Below are 14,859 nucleotides of genomic sequence, written 5' to 3'. Positions count from 1 at the left end.
TGGGGGGTTACACATAGACACAGGAGAACATGCCATTGTTTGGAGAACAAGATCGAACCGAAGACCATACAGCTGTAAAGCAGAAAGCTTAACCATTGAGTCGTCCTCTTAAACTGTGTAGGTGAAAGATGTATAGACTGCCATAGTACTTAGAAGTTACAGGTATTCTGATTGTACAGAAATCAGTTTAGTTATGTAAGCTGGCAAAAATAGTTGCACAACTATACATAGCAGGTACTCCAGAACAGTAGCAACAGGAAGGTTAAAAATTGAAAAAAAAATCCTTGAGGGATTGAAGAGGAGATGCAAAGTAAAATGCATTGCTAAGGCTGTAGCTAAGCAACTACAGGTGCCTTGAGTATTTATTATACACTGCCTTTGTCTAGGAGCAGCTGACAGCTGGTAGCCTTAAGAGTTTTCTTAAAATACAAAGTAAATCCATATTTTCGTATTTCACAGGTAACAACCTTCATGCTGGAGAACTATCAAGTGAAATGTTGGCTGAATGGAATGCAGTTCAGTTTGAAATCTTTTAGGAATTTCATTTCTGTTTGCATTGTAGGTCAAATAAAGGACATTTTTGTTATCCGAAGAGTATTGTACGTCTGCCACTTTTATGACTGACTGACTTTACAGAGGAAATTAGTATATTTTGTCCGTCTCTAAATTTCTTCCTTAGTTGTATTATTACCCCTTACTTTGTCACCTAACTAAATGGTTCCTGAAGGAGTGTCCTTAACTTGCAGCATCTAGTTGAAATCATCTCTTTTGTGAGGCTTGTTTTTTCTTTTATATTGGAACCTGACATTTTGCCGTTCTTCCTTGTTGCATCTCATTAATGGTAGTGCAGTAGTTGGTTGAATTTATTTTGTTAATAACTAACCAGCTGCTGTTTCTCTTTGCATTTACTTTCCTTTTTTGCATTTGTTTTCACAGTCCTGATTTGCAATTACAGCTTGTTGGCGGTAAGTGAAGGTGAGGAAGTATATTTACATGCTTGACATTCCCTTAGGCTCATCTGTTTTGGTACCATAACACCAGAGTACATTTCATTTGCTTACAATTTCTAATTGCACTACTTCATTTGCTCATTGTAAGCTGGAACACGAGCCTTCAGGATGTTAAGAATATCAGGCTGCCATTTACATTTGTTTGCATTCCAGTTAGGCTAAGGAGAGGGGGTGAGAAATGCCTCAAACACTTGTACTGCGCATCTTTAGAACTCAAAAACCTTAAAGTTAGGTAGCAAATAAGAGTCTGAGCTCAAACTACTTTGGTTATTATCGAGCCTACCACTACAGCTGGGGAAACTGTCATGGTGCCTACCCTAGCTTTTGGTCTCCCAGATCATATGGGCACGTCTCTTTCCTAGTTGAGTATGATCTTCCAGAAATCACTGTTAAGTGTTTGGTGGTCAAAACTTGGAGTCCAATAACTGGTCTTTCTGTAAGCATTCTCTTTCCTGATGGTTGCCTACAACATGGTAGTCCTTTCACTGCCAGTCATACAGGCATCGGCTCCCCTGCCTTACCCAGAGCCTGCTTCTCAGACGTTGGCATTGCTGGTATCTGTTCTACAAGCATCTGCCACTCTGGCACTGGCTCTTCAGCCAATAGTTTATGCTCCGTTGTAACCCTGCACTGTTCCAGGCACTGCACCTTCTGTTCAGTCTGTAAGCGAAATGAAGTTTTACTGACCCCCTTTCCCCACACTTTGGTTCCCACTTTTCCTGTTCCTCAGCCTGAGTCTTCTGTTCTCCAGATATTTCCTACAGACCAAAACCAGCACAAGAGGCTGTCTGATACATTTGTGTGGGGATCATAAGTGGCTAGAAAACACAAGAGTTGCGTAGCTATGATAATGCATCCATCTCAGCCTGAAGGTTCCAATTTTGGATAAATTGTCTAATAAATGTAAGGGCTGGCCCTTATATGTGTTCTTTTGTTTTGGGGGAAGATTTTGATAGACAAATTCTGCAGGGCAGTCCTTCCATGTAATACCACCTCTGAAAAGACATTTTCAAGGATGTCATTAAGTACACATGGAAACATCCTGATTCTGTGAATTCCTATAGGTGTATCATATTTTCTATCCTGCCCCAAGAGCATTCCTTTTTAGCAGAGTTTAAAAATGTCATGATTTCTGCTTTGATTATAAAAAAAAAAAATCCTACTATGTGTTTCGCCATCCATCCGATACACAAAGTTCTGTGCTGTGGGTACATTTGAGAATAACTTATTTCTTTCAAGCTTTAACAGCACTGCTCTATTTTACCAAAATGCTGTATTTTTACTTCAACCTCTTAGCGTATGGCATTTTCAAGATGCTATAGCTGATAATTCCTTAAGGAAACCTTGAAGGCAGAGATGTCTATGCTGTCTGCAGTGGGCTGCCTCATGGTGTGGATTGTGGATGATGCAGCAGGTGAACCTTTTGTCATGGCAGGATCTGCCGTAGCAATTCATTGATGCACCTAGCTGTTAACTTGCAGAGTACATCCTGGTATCTTTTACATTTCCTCCTTTTAAAGATTCCTTGCTGTTTGGACTCAAACTAAATGATTTGTTCAAATTATTGAAAAAGAGAAACCCTTATTACTATGGGAGTGAATTTTTACCCTTCAAAAGACTCCATTATTAGTAGAGGGAAGATTTAGTGAAGACCTTAGTTCCACAGTAACCAGTGACCAACAACATTGTACTTCTGGTGTCCCTGTAGGTTTCTCTAGCTGGAACTCAAATATGTTTGAGTCTGAGGCCCTTGAGGTTTTCATGGCAGCTCCAGGACTAACAGCAGCAGTCCTGACTCCCACCCCAGAAGGAGAGGTTCCTTCCCAGACCTTAGTATGGTTTACATTTGGGAAACAAGGAGTGTTAGATTCCCTGGTGACCCCTCTGCCACACTTTATCTTCAATTACCGGTTGTCTGCCAAGATACACACAAGATCTAGACAAGAAGGGGAAGTACAGAAGCTCCTTTAAAAAAGAGCGAGAGAGGCGTGTTAGAGGACCTACAAGACCAAAAAGAACTGGCAAGGCTGTTCCAGATTAATATAAAAAAGTACAGCAACCTTAGGTCCTTCTAGTTTTAACCAGTCTTGACACTTTTATACCAGAAGAGTCCTTTTGTATGGTAACCCTTCATTCTCTTCTCTCTCTCGTATCCATTAGAGACTGGATGATTTCATTGGCGTTTTGAAACACTAACCCAGACGTAAAGGTGGAGTAGAAATTAAGAAGAGTCCTCCACTTCCAGTAGGAGCCATTTATTACCAGGTTTGTATTCTGTGCTTTAGCCTCCTTAATCTTTGCAAATGGTCGTATGACCATGATCCAGCTCTCCATTTTTGGGGGGGGGGGGGGGGGCTACAGTGGCCTGTCTCACTTCTGACCTCCCCACAGTACTACTTCGGCATTTCCAATCGGTCCATTCCCTTGTTGTGCAGAAAGTATGTGATAGGGGCTTGTATAGTCTTTTTTCCTAATATTTGTGATGGCATGCATTGATCGAATAGAGGCTTCTGTGCATGCCAGCCTAATATACACTGCCACCATCCCCTTCCTTTAACCTCTGGTTACAGATTGTCCAGTCTTTGCAGTTATGCTGGTAGTAATTATTAGGTTTTTCTGCCACCTGAAGCATAGTGAAAAACCTGTGCTGAATTTTCCTTCCAGTCCTCTGGTTGGTAAAGTCCATTGAACAGTTTGCCCCTGCCATTGGGCTGGCACTATGTGAGAGTCCTGTAATGGTATTTGATCACTTAGCAGCCTCATTCTGGGTTTTGGACTCTTGCTAGTGTTGTGTTCCTTTGAACCTTCATTTAGCAGATGATCGCCCCCTTTTTCTAGTGACAACGTTTACAGTGAAGGTGAGCTCCAGGGGATAAGGAGGACGATAACTGGTCCATGAAGCCTTGAACTTGTGTTCGTCAGGAAATAAAGAAACATGTGAATTCTCTATAGAAGAGTGTTTCTCTTTCTGCTAGCTATGCAGGAGTTTATTCCACAAGGCCATGTTTCCATTCATTTGGGCAGCATATTTGTAGTGTGGTATAGGAAATCGAAATTAGGAACTCTTTCCCACCCTCTGTCCAGGGGAGCCATGGACCTTTGAGCACAACCACTTTCTATCAAAAGCCAAGCTGGCAGGCTCATAGGTATCTTCTGATTCCATTGAGGTGGTATTTGACTCATTGAAGATCCCCTTGGTAGTCAGTTTCCAAGTTTCTGAATGATTTTTTCGTTCCGTATCAGTCAAGGTATGGCAGTTATTTTTTCCCTAATTCCACCTCAGGTGCAAGAGTTTGGATACACTAGGGCAGTCCTGTCCCAAGAGGCTGTTTTTAGATTCTTCTGATATCAAACTTTATTCTGTAATTCAGTCACTTTAGGTAGTTCTTGTGAATCTTACTGACCTAGACAAGTTTTGTTTTCCATGCATCAGCAGTTTCTCTTGACTCTTCTTTTTGGTCTTCTAGTTGCTTATAAGTGACTCAATTATTTCTGCCAGGACTACGTTGTTAAGTGGTTTTGGTTTACATGTATGTGCATGAGTTCAATTCATAAACCTGAATCTATAATGAACTCCTTTACATACAAAGTGTGTAAATCACCCTGATGTTACACCAGAAAGCTGCAGGTTTCTGGCGCATGATGTCAGACTTACACATAGATTCCTGAAATTTCGCTAGTAGCCAAGTCCAGAGAAATTTTTTGTCAAGTAGTTCATACCATTTCTTCTTCCGTGTCCTTCTGCTTAAGATTTGGGAAGAAATAGGAAAATATTTTATAAGTGAGCTTCTACTGAATTTGAGGACGTACCTTTCAACTGCCATTGCTATAGTTCTCCAAGATCTTTTGAAGCGGCTTGCTGACCTTGCGTGTTCCCTCTATCAAAGCTGACTTAACAGCTATTTAGCACTTACAAGTGGAACAAAACTCTTATGTCTGTAGTTTCTTACAATGTTTACAGAATCTGTCTTTGGGACTTTTTTCTGCCTTATGCCTCCTCTCAGGGATCTTCTCCATAGTATGTTTGGTTCTCCTTCCTTTGAGGTAGCTCTATATATATATATATATATATATATATATATATATATATATATATATAAAAAAAAAAAGTTAAATCATACCTTGAGAAAGCTTCGGATTTGTTATCTGTTACCCCAGATAGGTGAATTTCTGAATTGGTGGCCTTTTATCAGTCACTCTTATCTGATTTCTTATAGAGTATCTTAACATATAAGTCTTTCCTTCATGCCTAAGCTGGTCACAGAAACTAATTTAAACCAATTAGTAAATTTACCAGTTTCACAGTGGTGCAGCAGTTAGCGTTGTTGCCTCACAGCAAGAGGTTTTCTGGTTCGATCCTTGGCTGGGATGCCTTCTGTGTGGCGTCTGTATGTCGTCCCTGTGGTCGCATGGGTTTCCTCTGGGTACTTCGGTTTCCTCCCACATCCCAAAGACATGCTGTAGGTGGATTGGACACTTTAAATTGGCCCTAGGTGTGTGTGTGTGTGTGTGTGTGTGTGTGTGTGTGTGTGTGTGTGTGTGTGTGTGTGCCTTCTGTGGAAGGCTGGGCGCCGGGCTGGCAACTCGACACTGTAAAACTCCACTGCCAGTCATGAGTGGACAGGTGATCCGCTGTGGCGACCCCTAACCGGGAAAAGCCAAAAGAAGTAAATTTACCAGTTTGTTTTTCACAGTATGCTGTCAGAAGGGAATTTCTCTTTGTGTGTCTGTGTACAAGTTGAGGTACCCAGTAAACAAACCAAACTGATCAGAAAAGATGAACAACCGTCATTGGTTTGCTTGACCAACAGCTGTTAGGTTAGAGAGGTCACTAAGCAATATTTTTTCTAAAATTGAAAGCTTTGGGTGGTATTCATAGTCCGGAGCTTCACATTTTTGTAACAGTGATCCATGAGTAATGGTGCTATGAGGTTATGCAAATTCTGGACTGTCAGGATGACTACGGAAATGCAAAGGACTTTTTGTGAACAACCCCCCCATTGTAAATGTGTAACTTGATTAATGCATAAGCGATAAGGAGACCACTACAGTGCTGTTAAGAGGGTTTTAAACATGTGTGAATGAGTTTGATTCATAGACATGAATGTATAGTGAACTCATTTGCATATAGTGTGTGTAAATTGCCATAAAGTTACGTCAGACATCAGCAGGTTTCAGTCAGAATACAGAGATGTGAGGTCAGCTGAGTTGGTGTTTCTGCATACCTGAACATTTTCACTGAAGGGGCCACTTGGGTAAATGTTTCATTTTGGTGCTTGTGCGTACTGGAGCATGTTTCATATTGGTGCTTGTACATATTGGGGCATGGTACTGAAGATGTTGTTTGGGTGTGCTTCATTTTGGTGCTTATGCGTACTGGGACATGTTACTGAAGCGATTGCATGGGTGAATGGTTCATTTTGGTGGTTTGTGCATACAAGGAAATGTTAACTGAATAGATAGCTGGGGGAAATAATTTGTGTGTCAGAGAAGTGCTTGTGCGTACATGGTCAGACTGCTGGATAAAATTTATTGTGACATTTTAGTGCTTGTATAAACTTAATACAAATTTAAAAAAGGGGTTGCTGGGAAAATAGTGTGTCAGGGAAGTGCTTCTGCATGCTTGGACAAACAAGTTCATGGATTGCACCTCCAGTATCAAAGGCGAAGCACTTTATTTAACAATGGATGAGCGTATCGCAGGGATACCGAACTAAGAATTGCAAAACTACCTCATTAGCATACTGTGCTTTACAACATTCCATTTGCATCCCCTTATCTTTTAGGCCTTGCGCATTAGTGTAAAAGGCCCGTATGAATCACACCTTTGTTACTGTCCTTTGTTGGCATCAGTAATACCCCTAGCTCATTTGTGCAAGAGACTATGAATGCTGCCCTTTATCTTTTTACGATGACATGGTAAAGTGCATGCTGTTCATAAAGCACTTTCTGCCAGACCCGTTTTCTTCCATGACTTTGTTTTATATTGTGTTTGAACGTATATGCTGCTATGCTACCTGGTCATCCCTTAACACTTCTGCAGAGCATTACATTTCAGGCGTGGTTTCTAAGCTGAGAGTTTCGTTTGAGATGACAGTCCTATTAGAGGCACCTTCCGAAAGGGCAGCCACTCAGGAAAACTGTTGGGAGACTGTGTCCTAGAGGTTCCTGCAGTCAAAGCTCTTAAGTACCAAATGCAAAAGTTGTGGTAGTCACCATAACATTTGATCTGTGGCTAGAGATTTGACTGCAGGAATCCTCTCCCTGGGTTTTGCTTCATTCCTTCATTCATTTGCTCATTCACTCATTCATTCATTCAGTCTGTCTGTGTATTTTGCTTGGTTTGGAAGCAGATGAGTGCAGTTCACTGTAAGCTAGGGAAGGAAGTGATTAGCAACCTGACAAAGATTTAGGTGCTGAAAGGTCCTAATGACTTCAGAAGGAGATATACTAACCCATAACTTTATTTTACTTAGATTGCTTTATTTTCAGATAATATTCTAGTTTGCTGATGCACAAAGTTGGGTTGGGAGGGTGGCCTAATGGTTAAGGTGTTTGCCTTACAAACACAAGGTGCAGGGTTTGAGTCTCACAAGGGATAATTGGCTAGGCTTCCAATGGCTCGCAAGGGCAGTTAGCTTAGTACTAACCTATGAACCTATGAAATAGCAGCTCTGTTCAATGAGTTACCTGATAGCGTGTTAGCTGGTGTATGACACAGGCTAACAGTTTTATTGCCTTGATATTGCTCTGTTTCAGCTCTGCTCAGGGGCTGCAATGCACAGTTTTTCTCTGGTTCTCCTGTGATCATCAGGCTTATGTCTCCCCAGCCATTTAATTGACATGTTTGCTCCCTCTGGATGAGAGCCCCACAGGATCATTTTATTCACTGGGAATGAAGGTTGAGTGTTTGGAAATGACGTCTGCAAAGATGATTTAGGTTTTCTCTTAAAAGCTGCATCTCCCCTGCACATGCTCATTGGTGTCCAAGGGGTTGGTGTGCTGTAGATGATACTGTGTGTCCTCGCTCAGTTCTTTAGCGTGTCCAGTGTGCAGCTCAGGACGTTATGGTCTAAGGTTTATTTTTTTTTAAGTCACGGGTACTTTGTTACTTAGTCACTGCAGACATAGCTGCTGTTGAATAGTGGCAGCAGGGGGTACAACGTCACGTGAAAAGGAGTTTGCCACTGTGAGAGCAGCATTAGAAGCAACAGTTTAACATTAGAATCCTTGCTTAATGTGCATAAACCTGGTGTAGCTGACATTACTACATCCTTGCTAAAGCCAGGTAACATTGTTCCTTAGTGCTAAATTCACACCAAGCATTTCAGTCTGAGAACAGGAAAAAGCTCTGGCAGATGAGCACTTTTTACATTTAAGAGCTCTGTTAACTTTGTTTTGGGACATCTCAAAACAGTCAACTGGGAGCTAAATGTGGGACAGCTAGAAGAGTTAAAGTTGTGGATTAACCTACTGTAGCAGCCACCAACAAAAAAAGCTATCATGAACATGCAACAACACCTACAGTGCCACAGTGTATTTTTACTGTGAGACTGTAATTGACACTGGGATTCAGATGCATCTGCTATACAGCTCCCTTATAGATTTAAGTTTTGACAGTTGGTGACAGCCTCAGCAACACCAAAATATATGACTGAAAACCATACAATATTGGACTGGATTTACACCAACTGTCCAGAATGGTGTCTCTCTACTGCTAATGAGATTCTAGCCATTTTCACATCTTTTCCATCTTTGTTCACTAAAGCTAAGCATTTGCTAGGTAGCCCTGTTGGGTAGAAGGCATTAAAACAGGAATGTTATTGCATCTGCTGAGGGAGTTGGAAAGTACAGGCTGGTCTTTCGTAACCACACGGAACATGAAGCTACACCTCACAATTTTCTGTACATTATACAGTCTGCAGTGGACAGCTATTACCAAGAAGGAGAAAGCAAGTCGAATGAACACAAGTCAAAATATTGTCTACAAAATACTGGACAATATTGTTTATACGTTTGTCGTATTCAGATTTCTTAAGAGGAGGCTAATAACCATTGTATGTAATGAATGCACTGTTGCAAAGTGGTGACTGAAAATGGTCTGTATTGGTTTGGTTCAACTAACCAGTAAAATTAAAATGCCTACCACTAAGTTATCATTAACCCACCGATGATATTTCTTGCTGGCAACAGAAAACTGCAAACACATCTTTTGTGTCACTAAGCAGACCATTCACATCCTAGTACATTTGCCAGATGCTATGAACAGAAGAGAACAATGTCTACATGGTCAGCACAGTGCATTATCTTTTCCTACCAAGTAGTTAACATGCCTTTGACTAGGAACGGGGGTGTGTGGGGGTTTCGCTTTCTATAATGCTTATTTCAGGAATTTTTCTTTACAGAGATTTGTCCATAGCTTTACCAAGCATCATAGTCTAGATCTCATCTTGGAGCAGAACATTGCTTTGAAATACTCTTACCTCTCTGGATCCTTCAAGCCACTGCATATTTGAAATGTTGCTAGGGATTCTGCCTGGGTGCTACCCAACTGCTGAGGGCTCCTTGAAATAAGTTGTAACAGGTGGCCTTCTCAAGCGTCATCCAATAAACAAAGTGTTCAGGTATTGCTAGAGATTTTTTTTCCTCCCCTTTGCCTTGTTTTCTGGACAATTATTTCTGTTATACTAAGCTTTTAACTGTAAGTAAATAAGTGTATAATTTTATAAACTTGTGTTTTTAGTTGTTTTCTTGAAGAGAAAACCACTATTTGAGTGTAACCCCCTTAACACTATTACTTGGACACTGCAAGTGTATAGTGGGCATGCTTTGAGACCTGGGGGCTTGACATTTTTATAATGCTGCAGGAGATAGAACGAGGAGAGTATTGTTGGTGAATTCTGTAACGTTTGTTTCTGGTTGCTTGAAAGTTACTGTTAAAAATAGGCCTGACGAATATTGTACTCTATACTATTTGTTTGGTTTGACTTGTTCTTAGGTTAGGGGCGAGAGGGAATTTATTCTTATCTTCCTTTTTAAAACCCTAAAACTCTAAAAACGTAAGGTATGGCAGGGGGTTGCTTGAGAGTTTACTGTATATTAATGTCAGAGAAAAATAAAACTGGCACAAGAACTCACATTATGTAGCAAATTGGAAGCTGTAGAAGTAACTTCTCATTTTAACTTTTTTTCTATTGCACAGCAGAATATTTAGTTGTAAGTGAAACTTAAAATGAGCAAAACTACATGCCAGTGACTTATTTTTTATTTTTGTCCATTTAGGCTTCTCCAGGTAATTTAACGCAATTTGAAGAGATCCTGTTTGGCAACAATGATATGTCTTCTGCTGTTGGTGTTGTTGGCATTAAGCTAGGAACTGCCGATGGACAAAAAGTAGTTGGAGTTGGCTATGTTGACTCTACTTTAAGGAAGCTTGGTGTCTGTGAATTTGCAGATAATGACCAGTTCTCGAATCTAGAAGCACTACTTGTACAGATTGGGCCAAAAGAGTGCGTGCTTTCGAGTGGGGAAACTGCAGGAGACATGGGGAAACTAAGACAAGTAAGTAATGCACCTTAATTCAATAATAAGATGAATCTAAAACTGAATATATTGGATTTTAAAATGCTATGTTCATCAGTGCAATCCAATAGTATTGCTAAAGTCTGGTGACAGCAGTTTTCCTTTTAATTAGTGATGATATTTATAAACTTAAATAGTACTAGTGAACTTCTGTATAACAAAAAAAAGTTACATAAATGTGTACTTAAGACACAGAGAATATAAGCTTCACTGAAAAATATTTTATTAGAACAACGACCTTTTGAAATAACACTTCTTTCCCCAGATCAATCTGTTTCATTGAGTATCAGTACATTTTATTTATTTAAAGTCTGGTGCTGTTCGAGAGAAATATTGTTGTTCTGAAGGCAGGCATTCCCTGACTCTCCACTTGCTGGAGAGGAAATATGGTATTTAACTTTGCCCTTAAAAAAGGGGAAGTAGTGTTAAAATATTTTTTTTAATTTGGGATTATTTAAGTCGTATATAAAGTTCACTAATAGCTAGTGCTGAGTTTACAAAAGGCTGATGTTATTTAAAGCAGAACTGTTGCAACCTTTTTTTAAGATAATGGTGGCGTTTTCACTTGTGTTGTCTTTTCTTGCTAACCGTTATGTTCTGCAACACCTTAGTGATGTGCTTCACATATGGACCCCTGTGTATGTGGTAATGCTTGCTTAGTATATTGGTTTTAATGGAGTTACTGCTACTTTGTTTCTTGGTAAGGAGACACTTTTACTGGAGGATTGTGCATATATCCAGCTTGCTTGTATGACAATTTTTGTACATCAAGTGATGCAGCCAGTCACCCAAACTCATTTATAAAGTGGCCAAATTGAAACTCCAAATCTGACTGGACAGCCTAAAATTATAACAAGACTGTTTTAGCATAACACTTTCAAAAGAAAAACAAGATCCTTCATAGACAGACAAATTACAGTAAAAACAAACCAGTAACTCAATAAAATAATATAAAACAGCAGAAGCAGTCCAACTCAAATGGGCTACTAAATTTGTTTTAAAAAATTAAAGTAGTAATCAGGATTGTGACAATCAGCCTTAACAGTAGTAAAGACACTAGGCACTCAAATTTGTGGATGTTACCTGATCAGAAACAGTGAAGGGTAAAATTATCCTGCTAAACGAAGTGTAAACGAAGTGTAAACCGCAGAAATAGAAAATGAAGCTGTATGTGTCAGGGACTGAAAATTAATAAAGCATACATACAGAAATGGCAAGCAGTTGCCATAGCAACAAAAAACAGAAGGTCAGTTGCACTAACCAAAGAAGTAAACCTAAAAAATTTGCAGCACACAAGCCAAATACTCCACGTATATGTATGTACACACAAATGCACTTTAAAATCATAATAAAGGACATAAAGACTACCCTAGAAACCCAATTAAATAAAGGCAAGCACACCATTAGGTCAAACAACTTAAGGAAAATAATGGGGTAGCATTACTACTTACATATGTGGGTCTTTCGATTCTTGGAGTTGCTAACAAAGTGGTTCTCCTTGTGAATATTTTCTTCACACTACAGACCCAGTGGCTCCCCTCCCTGTACCTAGCAGTCCATTTGTTCTTTGGGGTGGGACACGAGCATTTGGGAGCTGAGCAAGAACCCTACGTCCCACTAGTTCTTGCCCAGGGAGCCCAGTCTGACTGTTCTTTTCCCTTTTCAAGAGTCAAGTGATAAAGGAGAAAGTCAGCTTGCTGATCCAGTGGATTAGCCTACCCCTTCCCATGAGCAGCTGTCTGAGCGGCACTGCATTCTGCCTTCCACATGGAGAATGCCTGTACATGCACTGTTGACTATGTGCCTATGCAACAAGGCAGCACATCCTCATAGGCACATGCTGCAATGGTGAACCAGAGCTGCATCACTCACTGTAGGGTGGATGAGCTGGCAGTAGCTAGTCACCTTCCACTTCCACAGACCGCTCTGTTAGGTGCCAAGATGCTAACTGAACTTGAGTCATCTGAGCCATTTTTAAGGCTTTATCCCTCGGTGCCACATGAGCTGGTCTCTTGAACATTTTTAGGGCTGTGGTACCTTGGAAATAGTTTATATTTCTGTGAGATGGTGCTACTAGTATTCAACTCTCTCCTTATTTTGGTTTTATTCATTTGCTTGTACTCAGTTAATGAAGAGTCATACTCCTGTTTGCTGGCAGTCTTAACAACAAGTCACAGTAAACTTAAATATACAAAAAAAAAATATTTTAAACTGAACAAGTAAAGCAGCTTTGTTTGCCTTGCATGTTCTGTATAAAACATATTCTTGCATTTTGAATAAGAGCACCACATAAGAAAGGTAAGCAAAAGAAAACGGTACTAACAAAATATGTAAAAACATCTTTCTCTTTTTTTTTTTCCCCAGACATAATCAGAATGTGAAGAAAGACTTGTCAAACAGTAACTTAGTAAAGTTAAAATGATAAAATTATATCAGTACGGTAAATGATCTACAGGTAGACTTTTGTTGTTTACAGTGTAGGTTAAATACTGTAATCAACTGTTCTACATTTAAAGAAAGAGTGTAATCATTGGCATAAAAGAAATTACTATGGGAAATAAAAGGGAAGTTTTTATCAAAGCAAGCAAAAACATTTTATTTATTTAACATTTGTTTACTGGGAAAGTCTAAATAGAACAGAGTTTCAGCAGAGGCCCGAGGAGAAAGGCATCAGACACATGTCTTTGGAATGTATGAAGAAACTGAGCACATGGAGGAAACCCACGTGAATGCAGGGAGGACAGGCAAACTCCATACAGAAAGCACCCCAACCTTGAATCGAAAGTCCGAATGGAACAGAGCCCATTTTCAGCAGACCTGGGGAGAAAGGCTCCAGACAAACATGTCTTTGGAATGTATGAAGAAACCGAGCACCTGGAGGAAACTCACGTTAACTCAGGGAGGACAGGCAAACTCCGCACAGAAAGCACCCCGACCTTGAATCGAACAGGAGAGCAACGCTAACCGCTGCACCGGCCATATAAAACACACAAACATAATATAGTATTAACAAACGCAGCAGCTATTTTTAAAAATAAGTTCAGTAATGCCCTCCATCGTGGACATCATGGTGAATAACAGATATTTCAGAGATGGTAAGACTCTCTTCCATGACATTTGACCTCAAAGTACCCTTGAGTGGTCTATTATTTCCCTATAAGCAATAAAGTGTGATAGGATAGGCATTGTATAAATAGATTTGGGTTTTGGGGCAGTGATGTGTGTGTATGTATGTGGGGGAAGTTTTTTGAGTTCACTGTTTCTGCTTATCCTGGAGAAAATGGCTGGTGTGTGTGTCTGTCTATATAACTGTATCACACACATGCATATATTTATATATGTGTATGTGACCTATATTTATGTATATATACATGCACACACATATACACACGTGCGTGCACACAGACATGCGCACACACACACGTGCGCGCACACGTGCGAGCATGCAGACATATATAAACAACTTGCTGTGAATTCAAGGTTCTTGGAAGAAATCAACTTTGAGTTTATTAACAAAGCAGTAACAACTTTTGCATTAATACATATTTACCTAGAATTCATAAGACTGTTAAACTTTGTGTCCATCAATTGATTAACTGTTTTAAACATGGAGATGTTCAGCCATTCAGAGGCATTTAACACCAATATGAAAGTTTTGCTTTACATATTAAATTACGAGCCATTGGAAGTACAAGAATGCAGTGAACAAACTGGGATAGATTACGAACAATACATGTGGCAGGTGTTTTCAAATGGAAGAACATCACCAACAATTTTATTAATGTTAAGCACACCACCAACAATTTTATTAATGTTAAGTATGTTTTTTTAATAGTTTCATTTCAAACATACATGTAAATTCTTGATGTGATGTTATCCATGCCACTATTCCTCACTCTTGGGTTGTAGGATCCGACATTGGATCAGAGTCTGCAACTTTGCAAACAGCTTCTAGGCTCGAGCTCCTCCCACTCCCATGATCCCATGCTGCCCTTTAACCCCCTCAGATCTCATTTGCCGCACTCCGCTTCAGAAGCAAATTCTGTGGCTTGAGTCTCCAGTGAGGATAAGTAGCGTTATTTTTCAATTCTCTTCTTCATTTCTTCAGTCTAGTGTTAGCAGTTGCTTGTATCGTTGGTAGCTTTTTATCCCTCCCCTCCCGTTTTGCTCTCAGTTGCTGTTGTTGGGTGTTTTTGTGCCCTTTTTGTTCTCGCTCCTCTTTTCTTGTAGTTTTATAGTTTTATACTATATATTTGATAGTCTGACT

The 14,859-nt window shown here is 39.9% G+C and overlaps 1 protein-coding gene across 2 annotated transcripts in view; it reads left to right on the top strand.

Moving 5' to 3' along the window:
- Positions 1-14,859, top strand: part of MSH2 (mutS homolog 2) — a 1,108,457-nt gene that overhangs the window by 154,391 nt on the left and 939,207 nt on the right. For both annotated transcript variants that reach the window (XM_044060178.1, XM_044060185.1), the window contains one exon: positions 10,293-10,571. In XM_044060178.1, coding sequence (XP_043916113.1) covers positions 10,293-10,571 — 279 coding nt within the window. The remainder of the gene's footprint in view (positions 1-10,292; positions 10,572-14,859) is intronic.

This window comes from Protopterus annectens, chromosome 1.part0 (genome assembly GCF_019279795.1).
Source record: "Protopterus annectens isolate FY-2018-M chromosome 1.part0, PAN1.0, whole genome shotgun sequence".
NCBI lineage: Eukaryota > Metazoa > Chordata > Ceratodontiformes > Protopteridae > Protopterus > Protopterus annectens.
The sequence above is the reverse complement of the archived record's forward strand: the minus strand, read 5'-3'. Positions and strand labels throughout refer to the sequence as shown.